We start from the raw sequence: 22,198 nt of genomic DNA, 5'->3' as shown, positions 1-22,198 counted from the left end.
AGGCAGGAAACCACAAATGTTGGAGAGGATGCAGAGAAAAGGGAACCCTCTTACACTGTTGGTGGGAATGTGAACTGGTGCAGCCACTCTGGAAAACTGTGTGGAGGTTCCTCAAACAGTTAAAAATAGACCTGCCCTACGACCCAGCAATTGCACTGTTGGGGATTTACCCCAAAGATACAAATGCAATGAAACGCCGGGACACCTGCACCCCGATGTTTATAGCAGCAATGGCCACGATAGCCAAACTGTGGAAGGAGCCTCGGTGTCCATCGAAAGATGAATGGATAAAGATGTGGTTTATGTATACAATGGAATATTACTCAGCTATTAGAAATGACAAATACCCACCATTTGCTTCAACGTGGATGGAACTGGAGGGTATTATGCTGAGTGAAGTAAGTCAGTCGGAGAAGGACAAACATATGTTCTCATTCATTTGGGGAAAATAAATAATAGTGAAAGGGAATATAAGGGAAGGGAGAAGAAATGTGTGGGAAATATCAGAAAGGGAGACAGAACGTAAAGACTGCTAACTCTGGGAAACGAACTAGGGGTGGTAGAAGGGGAGGAGGGCGGGTGGTGGGAGTGAATGGGTGACGGGCACTGGGGGTTATTCTGTATGTTAGTAAATTGAACACCAATAAAAAATAAATTAAAAAAAATAAATAGATGGCACAGGTATGACAGACACCTTTGTGTATGTCGTTAGTGCTACACTCATCTGACCTAAGAGTTTTTCTTTTTTTGTAAAATTGGCCTATAAACCCGCTTTGGAGTACATTTACTCCAAGAAAACAGTTGTCTGCAAAATTATGTTCACTTGCTGCCCATATTGTGTTCCGAGCCTTGGGAATTCTTGTCCGCAAAGGAGAATGCCACGGGATTGGTACTTGGTGTGATCAAATACGCACTTTCCTCTCCTGATGGATCTGCCTAGATGTGCTATCTCTTCTGAATCCACATCAGGACTGTGTGAGTGACCCATCTATGACAGCAGCTAAGTCCACCTTGCTATAAAGCTTTATTGAACACCACATCACTTCCTGTGGTGCTGGTTTTTACCATGTCACCCTCTGGTTGGTCCTCACTACTGCACTTCACCCTTTATCATCCAGGAAGCCTGCTCACAACAGATGTTATTCACGTGAAACTAGCTGGTTGGATATCAAAGATAACCAATTAGATGGTCTTTCCTTCCATGTGCTACATGGACCAAGGGTGGGTAGACTGGAGCTGGACCTTGGAAGAGCAGGGACATTTGACCAGTGCTGGCAGGTAGGACGCCATGCTGGTGTTTTGGAAGGAAAGTGAGTGGATCTGGAGGCAGAGCCAGATGGCTCATGTAGAAAGTGAATGGCTGGAAACAAAGGTTGGAGTCACATTATAAAGGGGGAAGGGAGGGACATCTGGGTGGCTCAGTGGTTGAGCGTCTGCCTTTGGCTCAGGGCATGATCCCGCAGTCCTGAGATTGAGTCCCACATTGGGCTCCCTGCATGGAGCCTGCTTCTCCCTCTGCCTCTGTCTCTCTCATGAATAAGTAAATAAAATCCTTTAAAAAAAAAAAAAAAAAAAAAAAAGGAAGGGAAAAAGAAGGGACTATTCTGATTTCCCACCTATAAGCTGATTTAATTATCATAAAGGCTTCATAACCATGGAATCCTTAGCTAGAAAAATAATCCAGTCTGGGTTAAACCAAAGAAGAAAACCTATTCCAAGACCCCAAGGGTTAAAGTTGTAGTCAATTTAAATTGGTACCCACCATCCAGTGACCTGCTATCAGGGTGCCAGAGTTCTACTACACGAATATGACTACTTAGGGATGCTATGTGTATGAGTGGGTACTGTATTGAATAGAAAACAGAATATATATATTGTAATCCTTAGAGCAACTGTTAAAAATGTAACGCAAATAACTGTGACTTAAAACCAATAGATAAATTAAAATGGAATTATTTAAAAAATTGTAAGGGTAAAGACCAGATATATAAATAAAATATGCTTGGTCATAACAATTGCTGAAATTGGGTGATGCACACATGGGGATTCATTATTCTACATATCTTTGTAAATATTTAAAATTCTCCATAATAAAAAGTTTAAAAAAATACATGTGTTCACCCAGGGTCCCTTGGTCCTTCTGATCCAATCATTGTACATATGCTTTTCTTGATTAAAGGCAGATTTGGAGTTCTTTTCCATGCCGTTGTGCAGAAAGCACAACCACTTAGACCCATTAAGTAGAAAGCTTCAGATTCAATAAGTATTATTGTCACAATTGCAGTTGATTAACAGTCCTGATATTTCCCTGCAATTTTGATTTAGTGGATCTGGAGTGGGATTGGAGTATCTTATTTTCTATGCACAAGTCCAGAGACATTGATGCATGTTCAATTTGGGGAGGCACTGATTCAAGGGATAGATTCTATGGATTATTATGTGCAAGTAGCCCCCTGTCATTCCTATCCTTGGCTTGAGTACTTCCCTGCTGTAGAACTCAAGCAGCATGATGATGTGGCACTTTATGCACAATCTTAACTACATCCATCAGTGCATCATGAGGCATTCTGGCATTTATTCTCATTTTGTAATTCCAGCATAGTATCTTTTTCTTGTGGAGCTTAGAGTAGAGCCTATTGCCACTTAAATTGTTTTACTTTCAAAACAAATCTCATGGGTGAGTTTTTTTCCCCCATATAGTGCACCCAACTTACATATTTTCTGAGTCTTTCACCAGGAGTGCTCCCTTCTTCCATCACCAGGGCAGCTTCATAGGCATGTGACGGGAGTAGTCACAGAGGGTCCCATCCTCATGGGCCTCACACTTGGTTTAATGCTCTCCTGTCACTGTCTAAAGTTCTTAATTTTGTTTTTGAACTTGTGCTTTTTAAGTGAAGTCTGATGAGGCGGAGATCCATGCAATGTATCCACTCTTCCTCACCATCCCATTCACTTAGAGCCTTTATTATGCCTGTGTGTGCACACAGAATTCCAGAAGAACCATGGTGTATGGGTTGAGAAGAGATTCAAAGTATAAACAAGTTATTCCTGAGTAAGGAGGGGCACAAGGATCCCCAAGAGGCCATGCTTTCCATTTGATCTGAATGCAAAAAGAAGGTAATGGCATTCTAAGAAGCAGGAATGACTGGAAGCTGGTCCTATCCTTTTTCTACTCCTGTTACTTTTATTTCCTCATGCCACTTTCCTTCATTAGCCATCCACTTATGGTGAAAATGACAACTTAGGAAAAAAAGAAAACATAGGGCAGCTCCTAGTTTTTCTTTTAGTCCCTCCTTACTCATTAAGTTGGAAGAGTGTTAACAGAATGTATACATATCAAGAAGGAAAATAATAGTTGAACGAGGTTTTTATGCAGTGTTTCTAGTGTTCTAGTAAGGACAAAGTACATATACATACAATATATATACATAAGCTATGAAATACAAATTGTCTTGATTTTGATGATTCTGCATGAGTTTGCTACTCTTCTAGTTGCGCTTAAAATTGGAATTGCATATTATAAAGACAACTAAAATTAATGCTAGTAATTTAGAATTTAAAATTTTCATTACTTAGTATTAACTAGTAAGTAAAAACCTATCATAACAAGATGTGAGAGAGACCCTGCAAGAAAGGAAGAACATTATAGTACTTTCAATGGTACTATTTCCTAATTTTTGGACAAGAGACCCCACATCTTTGTTTTGTACTGGGTCCTGAACCTCAGATAGCTAGCATGGCTCTTCACTGTTCCCCTTTCCTTCTTGGAGCCCCCTTCCTTCTATATTCTATAGCCTTTTGAGAACTTCCACTGATTTGAAGGGCACCATTGTTCTCCTGGTTCCTCTGTTGCTTCACCTGTGAAAACTAGAACAGGATCAGGACTGACTTCAAAGTAACTCAGGGGGATGCCTGGGTGGCTCAGTGGTTTAGCGCCTGCCTTCAGCCCAGGGCATGATCCTGGAGTCCCGAGATCTAGTCCCACGTTGGGCTCCCTGCATGGAGCCTACTTCTCCCTCTGTCTGTGTCTCTTTAAAAAACATTCCACAGTAGAGTATGACCGGCCTTCTCAATCTCCTTCTAACTTTGAATTGTCTTGGAGCAGCAGCCACATGGTGCTGTTGGTTCTCCCTTTAATTTGATCAGTTCTAGCAGAAAAATACTTCTAGTAGACTCAACTTTAGCTATTATCCTTGACAGCTTGGTCCCTCTTTGTCCCTTTCTGCCACTTCATGAATTGCTTAAAGCTGTGAATAGGCTGAGCAGGTGGAAAGCTCTCGTTAACAGTGGTTTCATAAAAACTCTTTAGGAAGAATCCTGTAAAACAATGTTTGGGAGTTTGTTTTTTGTTTTTAAATGGTTCAAGTGAAGCAGAATCACCTCCTCTTTAAAAAACAAAACAAAACAAAACAAATTTTGGCAATGCATAAACATCACACCACAAAACTGGAAACAACAAACTTTATAGGAAACTTAAAAAGGACCAGAGTGAGAATTAAGAAAAATAAACATATGCAATTGATCTTCAAGAATTTTCATGGAACATTATGACACATTAAATTATCTACATTCTCTAACAAAAATGAACTGATCTGAGAAAAAGCAGCATGAAAATATTCTAATGCAGTGTTGCCCAAAAGAACTTTCTGTGATGATGGAAATGTTCCATAATCTCTGTGCTGTCAAATACAGAATTTACTAGCCTCATGAATACTCACAATAGGGCTAATGCACTGAGGAACTGAATTTTTAATATAGTTTAAATAGCCACATGTGGCCAGTGATTACCAATTGAACAGCACAGTTCTAATGCCTCATGGGTCAAAATCAGTGGTTTCTTCGAGGGATTTCTCTAATGACTGCTGAGGGGTGTAGAGGGTTGGGGGTGGAAAGAGAGGAAAGCTCTTAATAGCTCTATTTAACTGCTTAAACAAGTTCTGAAACTCTCTACAGCTTTCAGAGGCAGGGGATGAGGAAAGGACTCTGGAAGACCTGAGTATGCCCTTGAACTCCTGGCCAATGCCAATGGGAGTAAAAGGCCTAGGATTTGGCTCGCTCAGACGGAAAGAGGTCTATGGTGCCACTCACAGAATCTGAGGCTTGGGCCACCTGTGTGTGGAAATCTTGGCTGTGAGGCTGGCGGGGAGGTGAAGTGCTCATTTCCGGACAGGGTTGCCAGGGCTAGAAGAGGATTTAGAAGTGGAGGGAGGACCTGAGGGCCCTTTCTGGCCACCTGGAGGCTGGACAGGCCCTTTCTTTTTGGGGATTAATGTCTTGTTCTTGCTCTTGAATACTCTGCTGGGATCCAGCTTGTTCACGAAGGAGTTGGTCTCTTCTGCAAGCAGGTTTGTGTTGTAGGTGATGGGTTTATACATGTTGAACCATTGCTGTAAGGGAGAATTGGGAGAGGTCACAATTCAAAGGAGAAGTGTGATTGTTTATGCTCTTTAGTGGGGACCCAGAGAGGTGGGCAGATGAGGCAAAGAGAATGAAAGTTTTTATGAAAAACTGCCTCAAAAATCTCTTAGCACTTCATTTAGATTAAAGTGATGGCACACACATTGCTTTATTAGGTCTCATTCTTTACTTCCTTCCTTCTGATCTAGTGAGCCCTGTGTGGGATGTTAGGTCTCAGAGCATCAGTATCCTTCTAATTGTTCTGTCCGCACACCAGCCACAGGGAAGGTACAGGACAGGGGCCAGTGGCAGGCCCTGGCTGAGGGAAGTTGCCTATGCTGGTGCTCTCTTCCCCTTCCAGGCAGAGAGCATCACATTTATTGACTGGATGGAGCTGAGTCCCTAACTCACTGCAACTCAGAGTTCTTCCAGGCACACCTGGTCTCAAACCACACAGCATATGAGCATTATCAGGAAACCGTATGTGTGCCCAGATTTGTAGTATAAATAGGGCACATTCATACAATGGAATATTCTGTATCACTAAAAAGGACAGTTCTGTATGCACTGATAGGGAATGAACCCCAAGATGGAGTGTTAAGTGAAAAGAAGGTGCCCAATGATGTGAGAAGTATAGTGCACCTGTGATTTAGAAAAAAGGAACCAAAAAACATACGCACACATGCTTTCCATGCAGTCAAGTACCCTGTGAAAAACATGAGAAAAACAGAAACAATGGCTGCCTCAGGGAGAGGCTGGAGAACCTGGGAATAAGATTAACTTTCCACTCTTCCTGTGTGCATGTACTGCCTATCTAAAACCAACAATCAGACCTCAGCCCCCAATAAAATTTAATTAGGAAGAAAACTCCCAGGTGATTTTGAGTATCAGCCATGTTTGGGAACCACTTAGTTCAGTAAAAGGTGAGGTTATCCACTTAACATGCATAGTATCATCCGCCTGGCTTAATGAAAATGCAGGTTCCTGGGCCCCATCCCAGGTCATCTGAATCAGATGGGGAATCTCAAAGCTGCAATTTGAGTGCTTCCTCAGAGATTCTGATACAGTCCACAGTTTGAGATGCTACCTGTTTCTCTCTCACCTTGGCTTGGGGGCTAATGCCATAGCTGGTGAAGGCATACTGCCACTGTGGCAGGCCCAGGTGCGTGATGAGCAGGCGATAGTAAGCGGTAAATGTATCTGTGAGAAAATGCCAGTATAATGCTCTGTCCAGGAACCAGATCTCAGTGTCTTGTGCTAATGCTGAAATAGACAAAAGAAATAAATGAATAGATGACATAATATTTTTCTCCTTTTATCTGTAAAGCCAAACTCATGCAGTTAAAAAAAATTCCAATAGTGGAAGGATGTAAAATACAAATAAGAGTTCCCTTTAACCCCTTCCAACCTCCCAGGCCCATTCTCCAGTGGCCACTGTTAGGGATTTCACAGTATTCTGGTACAAATGCCTGATCAGCCAGCCAACTGACCTGTGTGCTGGATGCTGGCCATCTGCGCACTCAGGCTGACCGTTCCACAGCCCCTGCCCCAGTGGGGACAGACTCTGAAGGGCTCTGGATTTCTGAAGAGGTCTCCATCAGGAACCTGAAGGGTTGTAAGCAGTCGCTGTGGGGGAACCCAGACCAGCTCCTATCCTAGATCCTGCCTGTGGGGACATCTGGGCTGAATTCCAAAAGGCACTGGCACAGCAGCTCCCACCTCGCACTCACTTCTGACCTTCAGGTCTTCCTCCCGCAGGCCTCGACTTCATCTCCTGTCTAATGGCTCTAATGGTTCCCTCAGTGGTCCCCACCCTCCAGACCCTTCCTCTTCCAAGACTGCCTGTGGTCACATACATTCCATCTTCATTCTGCTGGTCCTTTTCTGAACAACCTTGACTTCCCACTACTATGTCCAAACTCCTTCTAAGCTCTGCATGGGGAGAACAACTGGCCTTCTGGGTTCATCTCCTCGATGAACCAGGTAGCCCTATGATTTGAAACTGTCATTCCTTCTATATCAGTTGCATTTCCCCATGGCATAGGTTTACCATGTCTCTTTGCCTGGATGCTGCCCTTACTCTACAACCCCTGCCACCCCACCCCTCCATATAACCCAAGATGGGGATGAAAGGCTACTTTGCAAAGTTGGTCCCTTCCCTTTCTCTAGGGGTAAAATCTTGGTGCCTGTATCCTCTCATCCCCCGAGGCTGAGAGCTACTTGAAGAGGGCTGGGCCTTGTCCATGTCCCTAGGGTTGGGCCTTACTCCCAGCAGTAATAGCTGGTGATAGCTGCTGCTCCAGGGCCATAGCCTTTTCCTCCTGATTTTTCATCTGAGGTCTTAGACTGGGGTCTACTCATTCAGGTTTTTAGTTGTTAACTTGCCTATGTATAAAAGTATACAAGAAAGATAATGCTTTTCCTGGATGCTTTTCTAAAGCATGAGCCTGCTAGAAGAGTTTTAAACAGAATGACTATTTCTTTTAGTTTTTACTAATTTTCCTACTCCCATTATTTGCAGTAACTCACAAATGATGACAACTTAAAAAGACTCCAGTGATTGGCCTAGAAGGGATGCTCAGGGAGGAGCAAAGGGGCTTTCTGCATCTTTACATCTTTTTTTTTTTTTTTTTTAAAGATTTTATTTATTTATTCATGAGAGACACACACAGAGAGAGGCAGAGATACAGGCAGAGGGAGTAGTAGGCTCCATGCAGGGAGCTTGACGTGGGATCGATCCTGGGTCTCCAGCATCAGGCCCTGGGCTGAAAGTGGTGCTAAACACTGAGCCACCTGGGCTGCCCTGGGTCTTTACATCTTCAAGACAACTAGCCACGTCTCAGGGGTCCAGAGAGGAGTGTGCCTTTTGTGTGATGGCTGGACAGCAGGGCCATCCATGCCACACCCAACTGCAGAACCATGCTTATCAATTATTCTTACCTGGTTTCCCTGTTTTGTAGACAAGGCAAACCTTCCCATTCCCATTGCAAGAATCCAGCTCAAATATCACACTGCGAGAATCAAAGTGAGGCTTCTCTGGCTGGTTCTCACTGGCTGCAAACCCAGAAGTTAACAGTTATGTTCAAACATACTCAACTCAAATACTTACTCATCCAGCACTGCTAGGGTGGGGGAAGAAAGGGAAAAAGCCTGTCTCAGACATATTCTTTACTATTTCTAATGTGAGCCACATGAATTTCTTTAAAAATATTTATTTCAGCAAGCGAGTGTGAGTGAAGAGAGGAGGAGAGGAAGAGCATCCTCAAGTCAACTCCCTGCTGAGTGTGGGACCCTGAGATCATGACATGACCTGAGTTGAAACCATGAGTCAGATACTTAACTGACTGAACCACTCAGATGCTCACCAAATGAATTCTATACTCTCAATGCCCAGGATCTTATCCATGGTCTAAGCCTTCTGTCTGGGCTTCTCCATCACAGACAGACAGCATCATGGAATCTAGTGGAAGGTGACACAAGGAAAACTGAACTTGTTGAGAATGGGAATACATAAAGGCAAAGCACTCTAGCCTGATTTTGATATAAGTGTTCTCTTTTTCCCAGATAACTGCTTTCCCCTTGTTTATAGCACTTTATGATCTTTTGATTAGAATCTCTTTTCCTTGGTCTAAAATGTATTATTTATAATATTTAATATTAATTACATTATAATTAATGCTTAGCCTAGCTCAATTAGAAATACCTACCTGGCAATCAAATAGAATAATGGAGTACCCAGAAAAAAAGAGACATTTTTAGAAATGTAAGCATCAGAAACCTTTCCTGCTTCCTTCATTACAGCTACTATGTAATAAAGATTAGTATTAGTGACTGAGGGAGAGAGTTTGCAAACCTAGGAGAGGCTAGATAAAGCAAAGTATACGAAAAGATATTTTTTACTTATACATATAGCTATATATATAATCTTATACCAATGCATATTTATATTTCTAACTAAAACTTTTTTGAACATGGATTTCCCTTCCCTGGGAAGTTACACTTTAATACTCTTCTTGATCTCATGTGGTCCTCAACTCACGGTGTGCAACAGGTTCTGCCTGGCTTCCCTTCTCTATGCTGTCTGTGAACTGGAAAATTCTCTAGATCTCTTAAGCTGAGGTTCCTCTTCCTTATTTCCATCTCTCAGGCTCACAATTCTTCACTGCCTGATGGTCTATGCCTTGAAATCCATTTTTATATATCTTTTCTGTTGATGGTTGTTTTTTCAGCAGGGCAGATCTAAATCAGGTCTGTTACTCCCATGTTGGGTGAAATCCAAAGTCTAGGCTAAGCTGTAGGGTCCCACTAAGTTTCAGCAGCTCTGCCCTGAGTGATGCTCACTGTCCACAGATGAAAAGTTATAAAATAGGAAGCTCACTCAGTGTGGCTCCCTTCTGCCATTTGTGGATGCCACTCCAGTTTCTGCAATCATTTTGCAGATGATTTCTGGTTATTCTCCAACCATTTTAGATCATCTTTTTTAAAGTTATCCCAGAGTTCAGTGTAGTCTTGATTTGGTGAAAGGGACTCTGCCATTACCAGAAGCAGAGGGTCAGTATTTGAATCTTTTGCTTCCTTTTTTGCCAAATGTGCAATGTCACCTATTTTTAGTTTCTCACTGAAATTTTAGTTCAGTTTTATCCCAATGTGCGCATTCGCATATTGTTGCGCCTAATAATTTCACTCTTGGGGGTACAATGGATTGATCTTTCTTGTTACCTGTTTGTCTTGCTTCTTGTTTATAGTATTGTTTTTTTCATGTGCCTAGTTATTTTTCAGAAGGAAGTATTTTTTGAAAAATTATTTAGAAAAATAATTTGACATTTGCTTCGACGTGGATGGAACTGGAGGGTATTATGCTGAGTGAAATAAGTTAACTGGAGAAGGACAAACATTATATAGTCTCATTCATTTGGAGAATATAAAAAATAGTGAAAGGGAATAAAGGGGAAAGGAGAAAAAATGAGTGGGAAATATCAGAAAGGGAGACAGACCATGAAAGACTCCTAACTCTGGGAAACAAACAAGGGGTGGTAGAAAGGGAGGTGGGCGGGGGGCGGGGGTGACTGGGTGATGGGCACTGAGGGGGGCACTTGATGGGATGAGCACTGGGTGTTATTCTATATGTTGGCAAATTGAACACCAATAAAAAATAAATTTATATAAAAAAAATGAAAAATAATTTGAGGTCTAAGATAATGTTATCATCCTCTGGGGTGGAATTTTCATTTTATACCAGAGCTTTACTGAGATATAATTCACCTACCATACCATTTACTCATTTGAAGTACACAATTTAATGGTTCTTAGTATATTTACAGTAATATAACCATTAAGACAATCCATTTTAGAACATTTCTCTAGAGTGAATTTGTTTGTTTCTGCCAGGCCCTGGAGGGGATTAGTAACCTGGAATCAATTTAGTCCAATTTTCATATTTAGCATTTTCTGGGCCACATAGATGACCTACACTTGAGCTTCGGTCTATGAGAAAAAGTTACTTCTGGTTTATTCTGTCTCCTAGGGTACTGCTCTTCAATGGTGTCAACCCAAAAAGTAGGTAGTTTTTATAGGTGCTATCTTTTGTAAGGCCTGAACTCTGCTTTATTCCTCTGGTTTCAAAATGGGTTAAATTCACAGCTTTCCAGCATCCTCACAGCCTGTTGTAAAAAGGGCAATATACCCCAGGCAAAACCACCCAAAGTGCTGAATCTTTTCCCCCCTGATTTGTCTTTGGATGTTGATGATATTACCTCATCTTCTTGTTAAGCTCTTTAATGTTTTTAGAGAGATCGTTTTTATACCTTGCTCTGACTTCTCCATTGTCTTCAGCAGGATGGCTGCTCTGAATTACCTGTCTGCTATTACCAGAAGAGGAAGTCTCTTCATCAGTTTAAGTATGCTCCTAATAACATATAGATGAGTTTTGCTTTTTACATCAATCTGGCAGTCTTTGTTTTCCAAAAGGGAAATTTAATCCCAGCACATTTAATATCGTGATAGATCAGTCTTCTTTTATTTCTCCTAATGTTTTATTTCCTAATTTGTTTCTTTTCTCTTATTTTTTCTCCTGTGATTCAATATTTCCTTATCAGGTTGGAGATCTTAATGTAGAGCTTTAGTCCATTAGTTATCTTCTTTTTTTTTTTTTTTTTTTTTGTTTGCATGATTATCCACAGGACTACCATTATTTGAAAACAATAGGCCATTATTTCTCCTAAGTGTGGTACCCTGAATTCTAAGGCCCCCAAGATTCCTGCTCCTGGATATATACACTTTGCAGGACCTCCTACTCTTGAGTATAGTCAGGACCTGCAAATATGATGCGGTAGCCACTCCCCTGATTATCTTACATGGTAGGAGACTGTTGCAGCAGACTGAAGAGGCATTTCCCTGTTGGCTGAGAAGTAAACTGCCATGTTGAGAGAGGGTCATGTGGCTAGAATCTAAGGGCAGCATAAAGATGCTGAAAGTGAGCCCTGGCTAACAGCCACCAATAAAACAGGGATTTAAGTGCCACAACTGCAAGAAACTGAGTAAGGGCAACTACAGGTTAGTATGGAGGAGGCCTCTGTGTCTTGGAAGAGATCACAGCACCAGGTGACACCTTCATTTTAGCTTGGAAGATCCTACGTATTTGTGGCTGAATTCTTGACTCATTAAGCTTAGATAATAAATTTGTGGTGTTTTAAGCCATTAAAATTGTGGTAATCTATTATACAAAAATAGAAAACTTGGGCAGCCCAGGTGGCTCAGCAGTTTAGTGCCAACTTTAGCCCAGGGGCTGATCCCGCAGTCCTGGGATTGAGTCCCACGTCGGGCTCCCTGCATGGAGCCTGCTTCTCCCTCTGCCTGTGTGTGTGTCTCTCTCTGTCTTTCATGAACAAATAAATAAAATCTTAAAAAAAAAAAAATAGAAAACTCAAACAACAAGACAGATTTGTTTTCCCCCCAAAAGGTGTATTATTTCTTCCCTATAGGAAGAGGAGATCTTCCATTTTCTGCTTCTTTTCCTTCTTTGTCCTACATTTTTTACTATTAAGGACTCTAGGAACATTCTATATATTAGTTGCTGGGGCTGCTGTAACCAAATACCAAAAGTGAGTGGTTTGAACAATAGAAATTTGTACTCTTACAATTCAGGAGGCTATGAATCTAAGATCAAGGTGTTAGCAGATTGGCTCCTTTGACAGTGTGGGTAAACAATCTGTTCCATGCCTCTCCCCTAGCTTCTGGTAGTTTACTGGCAAATTTTAGCTTTCTGTAATGTATAAAAGTCCTACCCCATCTCTGCCTTCATCTTCAAATGGCATTCTTCCTGTGTCTCCAAATATCTTCAAGGACACCAGTCATATGGTGGATTGGGGCCCACCCCACTCCAGTATGACCTCATCCTAATTAGTTATATCTGCAATGACCGTATTTCCAAATAAGGTCACATTCTGAACTGGGGGTTAGGACTTCATTATATGAATGAGGGGAGGCATAATTTAACCCATAACACTTTTATATTTTCCCCTCTTTCCTTTCTTTTAGGTTGAGACAATATACAGTTGATCCTTGAACAACACGGAGTGAACTGCACATGGGTCCATTTATACACACGGATTTTTTACAGTGTTGTAAATGTATTTTTTCTTCCTTATGATTTCCATAACATTTACTTTTCTCTTGCTTATTTTAGGAATATAGTGTATGTTACATATAATATACAAAATATGTGTTGTTTGCTATTGGTAAGGCTTCCAGTCAACAGGTTATTAGTAATTAAGTTTTGGGAGAGTCAAAAGTTCTATGGGGATTTTTGACTACATGGAGGGTCAGTGCCCCAATCCTTGCATTGCTCAAGCATCAACTATAGTAGGTTTCTTACAGTATTCCTTGCACTATGTCTCCCTTTTTCTTTATCACTACTATGTCTCTTCAGGTTGATTTTTTGGGGGTGATCTCTGTGCTTCCTATATCTAGATATCTCTTTTCTTCCCCAGATTAGATATTTCAGCTATTATTTCTTCAAATAAATTTTCTGCCTTTTTTCTCCCTTCTAGGATGTTCTTATACTTGATGGAGTCACCTAGTTACCTACATCTATTCTCTCTTTGCATAATTCTTTTCTTTTCTCATTTGTTCAGCCTGATTATTTTCCATTACTCTGGACATTAATTCATTCCTCTGCTTCCCCTAGCCTGCTATTTATTCCATAATGTGCATTTTAAAATTCGTTTATTGTGTTCTTCATCTCTGATTCTTTTTTTTATTTCTGTGTTAAGGTTCTCCACTCTTAAGTCCAGTATTTTTATGACTATTACTTTAAATTCCCTACCAGGCATATTACTTATATATGTTTTGCTCAGGTCTCTTGCTGTGGTGTTGTGCTGTTCTTTCTTTTTTTTTTTTTTTTTTTTGTTCTTTCTTTTGGGACATATTCCTCTGTCTCATTTTGTCTAACTCTGTGTCTGTTTGTGTGTGTTAGGAAAGTCAGCTACATCCTTTGCTTTTGAAAGTAATGGCCTTATGAAGAAGCGATTCTGTAGTTCCCTAGAGCACAGTGTCCCCTGTTCACTGGGATCTGGCACTTCAGGGGTGTTTCCATATTACTGTGTCCTGTCCTCTTTTTCCTTCAGTGCAGTCATCTGCAGAGGCTCTCTTTGCCTACTGTGGGCAGTGTTTGGTCCCTAGCCAGGGTAGGAGTATGTTTTAACAAGGTATGTACCAGTCTGCTTGTGAAATGAGACCTGCTGCCAGTGCTGCCAGGTGAGGCTAGCCCAAATAGATCTGTAAAGTATGCGTGGGTGGAGCACTCAACCTTAACAAGCCAACCCTTGGACTTTGCAGGGCCCACCTCAGATGCTGCTGTAGTCGCTGCTACAGAGACTGAGGCCATGCAAAATGTGGGGGTTGGGAGATGTGATACTGATGAAGTCTGTGCCTATCTTCTTGACCAAAGGCATTTGATGTTTTTATTGTAACCATTTTGAGGTGCCATAAAACACACCTGCAGAGGGCAGCAAACCTGATAAATGTTTGTGTTCTGAATGTACCATTGACTTGCCATTCCATCTCTCTTCTTCTCCTCAGGCTTCTCTATTCCCTGAGATACAGTAATGAAATTAGGCCAATCAATAATCCTAAAATGGGCTTAGAAGGTTCAAGTGAAAGGAAGAATTGCATGTCTCTCACTTTACATCAAAAGCTAGAAATGATTAAGCTTTGTGAAGAAGGCATGTTGAAAGCTGAGACAGGTTGAATGCTAGGCTTTTTGTGCCAAACAGCCAAGTTGTAAATGCAAAGGAAATGTTCTTGAAGGAAATTAAAAATGCTACTCCAGTGAACACATGAATGATAAGGCAGTAAAACAGCCTTATGGTTAATATGGAGAAAGTTTTAGTGATCTGGATAGAAGATCAAACCAGCCACAACATTTCTTTAAACCAAAGCCTAATCCAGAGCAAGGCTGGCTTCAATTCTAAGGCTGACAGGGGAGGAAGCTGAAGAAGAAAAGTCTGAAGCTAGCAGAGGTTGGTTCACGAGGTTTGAGGAAAAAGCTGTCTCTATAACATAAAAGTGCAAGGCAAACTAGTAAGTTATCCAGAAGATCTAACTAAGATAATTAATGAAGGTGGCTATACAAAATAGCAGATTTTCAATGTAGACACAACATCCTCTATTGGAAGACGCTACCTAGGACTTTTAAAGCAAAAGAAATCAGTGCTTGGCTTCAAAGCCTCAAAGGACAGGCTGACTCCTTTTGTAGGGCTTACTGCAGCTGATGACTTTGTTAAAGCCAATGCTCATTGACCATTCTGAAAATCCTGGGACCTTTAAGAATGGTTAAATCAACTCTGCCTGTGCTCTATAAATGGAACAACAAAGCCCCAATGATAGCACATCTGCTAACAGAGTTTACTGAATATTTTAAGCCCACTGTTGAGACCAACTGTTGAGAAAAAGATTTCTCTCAAAATATTACTGCTTATTGACAATGTACCTGGTCACCTGATAACTCTGATTGGAGACATACAATGAGATGAATGTTGTTCTAATGCCTGCTAACACAACATCCATATTGCAACCCATGGACCAAGAAGTCATTTCAGCTTTCAAGATGTAATAGTTAAGAAATATGCTTCATAGGGCTATAGGTGCTATGACTAGTGATTTTCCTGATAGATCTGGGGACAAGTAAACTGAAAACCTTCTGGAAAGGATTCACTATTCTAGATGCCATTAAAAACATTCATGGTTCATGGGTAGATAGTTTTATCAACATTAACAAGACTCTGGAAGAAGTTGATTCCAACCCTCATGCATGACTTTGAGGAGTCCAAGACTTCAGTGGAAAAAGCAGTTGCAGATGTGGTGGAAATAGTGAAAGAACTAGAATTAGAAGGAGAGACTGAAGATGTGACTGAATTGCTGGCAATCTCCTGATAAAACTTGAATGGATGAGAACTGCTTCTTGTGGATGAGTGAAGAAAGTAGTTTCTTGAGATAGCTTCTACTCCTGGTGAAGATGCTATGAAGCCTGTTGATATTAACACAAAGGACTTAGAATATTACATTAACTTAATTGATAAAGCAGTGGCAGGGTCTGAGAAGACAGACATCTATTTTGAAAGAAGTTTTACTGTGGGTAAAATGCTATCAAACAGCACAGCATGCTACAGAGAAATCATTCCTGGAAGGAAATGTCAATCAATGCAGCAAACCTCATTGTTTTAAGAAACTGCCAAGCCACTCCCATCTTCAGCAACCCACCTTCCTATTAAGCAGCCATCAACATGCAGGCAAGACCATCCATCAGCAAAAAGATTACAATTTACTGAAAGCTGATGGTGGTTAGTATTTGTTAGTAATAAAATATTTTTTAAATTAAGGTATGTACATTGTTTTTCTAGACATCATACTTAATAGGCCACGGTATGGTATGAGCTTAACTTTTATATGCACCAGGAAACCAAAAAATTCATTTGCACTTGATTTACTGTGGTGATCGGGAACGGAACCTGCAAAATCTCTAAGGGATACCTGTACTAGTGTTCAACTGCTGTGTGGTTGCTGGAGAAAGCCTTGCATCGGTTCTCCTGCCAGAATTTCAATGTGCCCCAAGGCCTTACCACTGGAGACAGAAGTTGCTTAATCAACATTCATTCTCCTTTTTTAAACCCCAATTCTTGTTTGAGGAGACAATACTGCACAGCTAAATGTATTTCCTCGGTTTCCCCTGCAGCTATGAGTAATCTTTTGACTCTGTTCTGGCTAATGGCTATTGGAAGGCACTTCTGAGAAAACTATTGTTTTCCTGATAAAAAGGGATGGATTTTGCCAAAAGACAGTTTTTGTCGTCGTTTTGCCTTTTATTCTTCTTTTTCCTCCCTGGAACACAGACTGGAAGCTTGGAGGGACAGCCTGCATTCCTCAGTGATGAGGATGGAAGTGTATCCAAAGGTTGGTGCAAGAGAATCCAGAGGAAGACTTTATCACTGACCTTCTCAAACAGCCGTGCCAGCCAAGTTCCAGATTTCTCGTTATGAGAAAAATAAACACCTATTTAGTTTAGACGTTGTAACTGGGTCTCTGATACATGCAGCCAAACACAATTCTAGCTGACAAAGTCCTCACTTGTGCTCAGTTGCTCATAGCTTTTAGCAGCCATTTGAATCAGAGATGGCAATTTAGATTCCATGTTCCCTGAAAGCTCTTGATACTGAAATGTTGAGTCAAGTTAATCTATAACATTCATTCATTTACTAAGCATTCATGAAGTACCGGCTATGTGCCAGGCATTGAAGTGGGTGCTGGAAACAAAACAAAAATCTCAACCCTCGCATTTCTACAAGAAAACTTCCTTTGTTGATACAGGGTTTTTTTTTTCACCTTATTCCCATGGTCCTGAGAAGCCACATATGGGGAAGGTTTTGGCTTTGGGAAAGGTACTATATGCCACAATGTCTTCCTATGGTTTTCAACATTATAAAAGGGAAACAAAGAGGCTAATTTCTAACTCAGACCAGAAGTTCCTTCAGGTACCTTCAAGTGTATCATCCTCCAGGTCTGCCAGAGTTGGTGCATTAGGGAGTGAGTACACGGAAGACTGGTTGAGTTGAGTCAGTTTTGAGATGCTGTTAATTGCCATGCTGCCCAATGGAATGGTGTGCTCTACGGAAACATTAGCAAAGAGAAACAGCCTTATTACCATGATCATCAGAAGGTCTTTTGCTGGAATAACTCAAGCCCAGCTATTGTATGATCCCAGAGCTGAGAAATCTGATGGAAAGTTGAAGGAAGAGGATCAATACACTATATGACCCAGAGCGCCAACCTTTTTTAAGCAATGGTCACAGGTGAAGAGACCTCCTGCATGCATTAGGGTAGAGTATTGAAAATTTAAAAAGGGTATGCTCAAAAAGAACACAGAAATCAGGGCTAGGGACCCTCTTTGAAGAGCAAAGGACCTAAAAATGTTTTTGCTCCCTCTTTCTCTTACATGAAGGCTTAAAATTCCCAAAGAAGTAACAGCTTTGATTATATAACTGACCCATTCTTCTCTTCTTGTAAGCTTTTCATGATTGAAGATCGCTTCCCCTCTATTTTTTTCTTACTCATCGCAGAGAACTTGACAGCCTTCTTGCCTGATTCTAGTCTTCTGACATTAGGGTATAAATAAGGAATAGGCAACTGTTTATCTTATTATATAGAATCCTTGTCATATAGGATGCTGGACACCGGATGGCATACAAAGACTTAGAAATCTGACTGCTGAAAAAACCTGAAAATACTAAAACAGCTAGTAAACAGACTATGGGAAGTCCAAGCAGAACAGACCATTAAAGAGGTAAACATCAGAAACTGCCTCTGCTGTTAAAGTAGCTATCCAGGAAAGGACAGAAAGGGGGATGGAAATGGGAACAGCATAGGAAGACTAGGATTGGAAGGATTAAATGAGAGGAGGTATTAGAATAATGAACCGGAATTCATTCATAAAAACTTTGTGACTTATTTCTTCTCTGAGGGGCGCTTGTGAAGGGGCTAGCCTGTCTTCACAATATGGACAAGGGAAAGTCTGACCTTTGGTCTGGTCATGTCCATTCTCTCTCTCACTCCAGACTCCAAAGGCCCTGGTCATGCTTCAAAGAAGGGCTCTTGTGACAGAAATGGTTTCTAGGCCGAGGAAGAAATAATTCCAAGCTAAAAGTTCATGTTAAATGCTTAGTAATAAGCTATAAAGTGCCTCAGGTCAGCTGTGAGAGAGAGAGAGACAGAAAGGCTTTGGGAATTATCATCCAAAAAAAAAAAAAAAAAGGAAGTCAGAGCAAAAGGCAGAGGAAATGAAGGGGAGAAGTCAGTTCTGCAGATCTGCTGTGCAATAAAAATTGCCAAATTCTTTGTGACAGTATGGGGAGGTGCTAGGTACTTCCTGAGGACCAAAGTAGATCTGGGGAGGTGGTTGGAATACAGAGGCAATAAAGGTCTCCTGTGGGCAGGGAAGTCTGTGGCAGGAATGAGCTGGACTCCAATGGATAGAACAGGGTTTCCTGGCTTATGAAATTTTATAGGAGTCTTCACTCAAACACGCAGCACCACCTTTCATGTGTACACAGTACCAGCAATTTCTGAACCTACCAAGTTATGAGTTCCCACATCTGCAACACGAATGTCTGTCCTAAACACTTTAATACTAAAGATGACAATTTTAGAAATGAGGTGGGGAGATGTGAGGGAGAGAAGTTAAAGATCTAGTATGTGAGTCATAGCCCTATGGTCAGTGCCATGCTGGGAATGAAGGAAGCTGCCCCTCTTAAGACAACCATCAGTGGCTGTCCTTTCAGCTCACTCTGAGGAGAATACTCTGAGGTGGAGTCATCAGAGGCTTTAAGTTTGAGGTGGTACAGGAATTTTGTGTAGTGATTAATGTTTTCTAGGAGCCTATTCCAAAAGGAAGCCTCTAAATTGAGCTTCCAGTTAGGTGCCAGCTAGACTCTGGCATAGTGGGTGGTAGGTGTGGGTGATAGGTGAAATAATGATGGTATCTGGACATTGCACTTAGGAAAACTCAAGAAAACCATCCCTATACCCAAACTCTCAGCCAGGGAAATGTTACCTTACAGCAAGAAGGCTGACTCACCATCCAGCTTCACACTCCATGTCATGTGGAAGCCATTGGTCATCAGGTAAAAATTCTTCACATCCTCAGGTAGCATGCAGTTATTTTTCTAAAATCACAAAGCAGCTGAGTGTTAGGTCAGGGCTGAGAAAGGGCACAGGGCTATGCCCCAAAGCATAGGGGAACATTCTGGTAATTATCTACAATCTCCATTAGCAAGTTCCACTTCAAGATGGCAATACAGGAGGCCCCTGAACTCGCTTCTTCCCATAGACAAACCAAATCCACAGCTATATAGGGAATAATTCTCTCCTAAAGAAATCCAGAAACTGGCTTAGTAACTCCTACACATTGGGTGAATGAGAAAAAAATGCACATTGAAATGGGTAGGAGAGGCTGAGACACAACTCACCACACCCCCCTTCCCTGCCAACTGGGCACAGCAATACAGAATCAGGAGAGAATTCACAAATCCACTCTTCCCTCTAAGGAGTGAAGGATTTGAGCCTTGTATCTGGCATACCGTCTTTTTAAGATGGTATACCATATCAGCTCATCTCTGAGAGATGAGCTTCCCAGATATCTAGCTTTGAAAGCTAAAGGGGCTTGCTCCGTCAGATACAAAAGGCTATATAACAAACCGAAAAACAGTTCTCAAAGGGCTCATGCATGCAGATTTACCAACATAGGGTCTTTTGTAGAAGCAGCCAACTGAAAAGTACCCAGACTTTCTATGAAAGAGGCTTATTTGCTTATCTTGCAGCATCAGCCTGAGTGGCAACTACCTAATTTAATACACATCTAGGGGCTGACAGAAATACTCCCAAGAGAACAGAGAGGCTGGAGGGCACCATCTTCATGCTCTCTGCCTTGCTCCAGGTCAGCAGTATCTCCCAGAAAAGCACTTGTGCAGCCATCTGATGCACTGGCCTTTGCATCTGCTGCTCAAGGGACACACTCCTTTATTCCTTGGCTCTGGTGGCCAAGGGGCTTACATTTCCAGATCCCACAGGATTGTAACAAAGAAACAGTTCTTAATTGGCTATCCCACTGATGGAGCACAGTTGGAAGAAAGGCAGGCAGGGACAAGGGACCCCCTGCCCTATGAAGATACCACACTTAAAAGGATTTTACGCCACCCTGTAAGAAATAGACATCCCACATCTGTGAAGTCCAGAGTTCCAAATAAGTTGAACCCAGAGCCCCATACCAATACACATAATTGTCTCAGGAAAAGGAGAATCTTAAAAGTATCAAGGAAAAACTTAATGTACAAGGGAACCCCATAAAAGACTTAAGATTTTGTTTCAGCAAAAACTTTGCAAGACAGAATAGCGTGGCACAGTATATTCAAAGTATGGAAAGAAAGGAACTGCTAGCTAAGAATACTTTATTCAACAAAATTATCCTTCAGAATTTAGTGATAGAGTTTTCCAGACAAGCAAAACTAACGGAGTTCATCATCACCATTTCCTTAAATGGAAAGAGAAGCCATAGCATATGAAAACTATAAAAGAAAAAAAAATCTCACTGGTATAGGCAACCATATACCAAAGGTAGTATGTCAACTACTTATAAAGCTAGTATGCTGGTTTAAAAGGCAACAGTACTAAAATCAACTGTATCTACAATAATTAGTTAAGAGATAAACAGTAATACAAAATATGACATAAATATAAAAAATGGGGAGGGTGTAAAAATGCATTGCTTCTAGAATGTTTTCAAACTTAAGCAACCAAACCATCAACTTAAAATAGATGGTTACATACAGAGGGTGTTATACATGAACCTCAGAATAACCACAAACTAAAAACCTCTCATACACTTAAAAATGAAGAGAAGGAAGTCCAAACATAATACTAAAGAAAGTCACCAAATCATAAGACAACAAGAGAAGAAAGGAACACAAGAGAATTATAAAACAACCAGAAAACAATTGTGGCAGTAAGTAAATACCTATCAATAATCAATATCATACACATACACATTCAAGTCAATAAACTAGAAAGGGATTCGAAGGCTGGCAGAAGCAGCTCCACAACAAAATATAGTAGTAGCTGAATGTAAAAGGCTAGGAAGGCGAGAAAGGTGGAAGGAGGCTGACCATGTAGGGAGAGGACAAAGAAATGGGCCTTCATACCAGGGAGCTCAAGCAGGGAAGACTAATCCCTATAAAGTGTGACTGAAAATCAGAGAAGCTGAACTGTGTAAATTTGGAGTGTGGCTCGGAGCCTGGAGATTTAGAAACCTGCTGATTCAGCAATGGGCTGAGCTGGGACAAGCCCAGTAGAACCAGTCTACCTGGGAGGGCAAGGCATAGCTGCATTGCTGCCCTTAAGGAGACAGCAGCTGAACAGACAGGTAATATAGAGATAGCAGTTTACACAACACCAGGGGCAAATGGGAAACAGATCAGTTCATACAGATTTCAGAGCATGTTGGGGTACTTCTCTGAGAATGAGGGAGTTGGCAGGTGGCATCTTCCTCCTCCTACTCCCCAGGCGAACACAGGGCCCTCTGTGGGAGGTAGGCCTGCACAGACACTTGGTATCTAACCTGCGAGCAGTGTGCCATGCCCACAAGTTCTCCTGAGGACTTGACCCCTCCAAGCCTGCTAGCCTTGGCCCTGGGCTCAGGACAAAGTTTGCAAAACTTGTGCATCCCTCACTGATCTCTAGTGGATTCACAGCTGCCACC

General features: G+C 41.4%; 1 protein-coding gene across 5 annotated transcripts in view; it reads right to left on the bottom strand.

Annotated features, from left to right (window-relative positions):
- Positions 1–4,444: 4,444 nt before the first annotated feature.
- The window catches only part of TPGS2 (tubulin polyglutamylase complex subunit 2), a 67,685-nt gene continuing 49,931 nt past the window's right edge, over positions 4,445–22,198 (bottom strand). For 3 of the 5 annotated variants that reach the window (XM_038543468.1, XM_038543470.1, XM_038543472.1), the window contains exons 3-7: positions 19,523–19,610; positions 17,428–17,556; positions 8,338–8,451; positions 6,500–6,660; positions 4,445–5,387 (exon numbers count right to left, since the gene is read on the bottom strand). In XM_038543468.1, coding sequence (XP_038399396.1) covers positions 5,157–5,387; positions 6,500–6,660; positions 8,338–8,451; positions 17,428–17,556; positions 19,523–19,610 — 723 coding nt within the window. In that variant the 3' untranslated portion in view covers positions 4,445–5,156. Of the gene's footprint in view, positions 5,388–6,499; positions 6,661–6,887; positions 7,003–8,337; positions 8,452–17,427; positions 17,557–19,522; positions 19,611–22,198 lie in introns of those variants that run through there. The other 2 variants (XR_005362500.1, XM_038543469.1) reach the window with 2 other exon arrangements.

This window comes from Canis lupus, chromosome 7 (assembly GCF_011100685.1).
Source record: "Canis lupus familiaris isolate Mischka breed German Shepherd chromosome 7, alternate assembly UU_Cfam_GSD_1.0, whole genome shotgun sequence".
NCBI lineage: Eukaryota > Metazoa > Chordata > Mammalia > Carnivora > Canidae > Canis > Canis lupus.
This window is presented reverse-complemented; position numbering and strand designations above follow the sequence as displayed.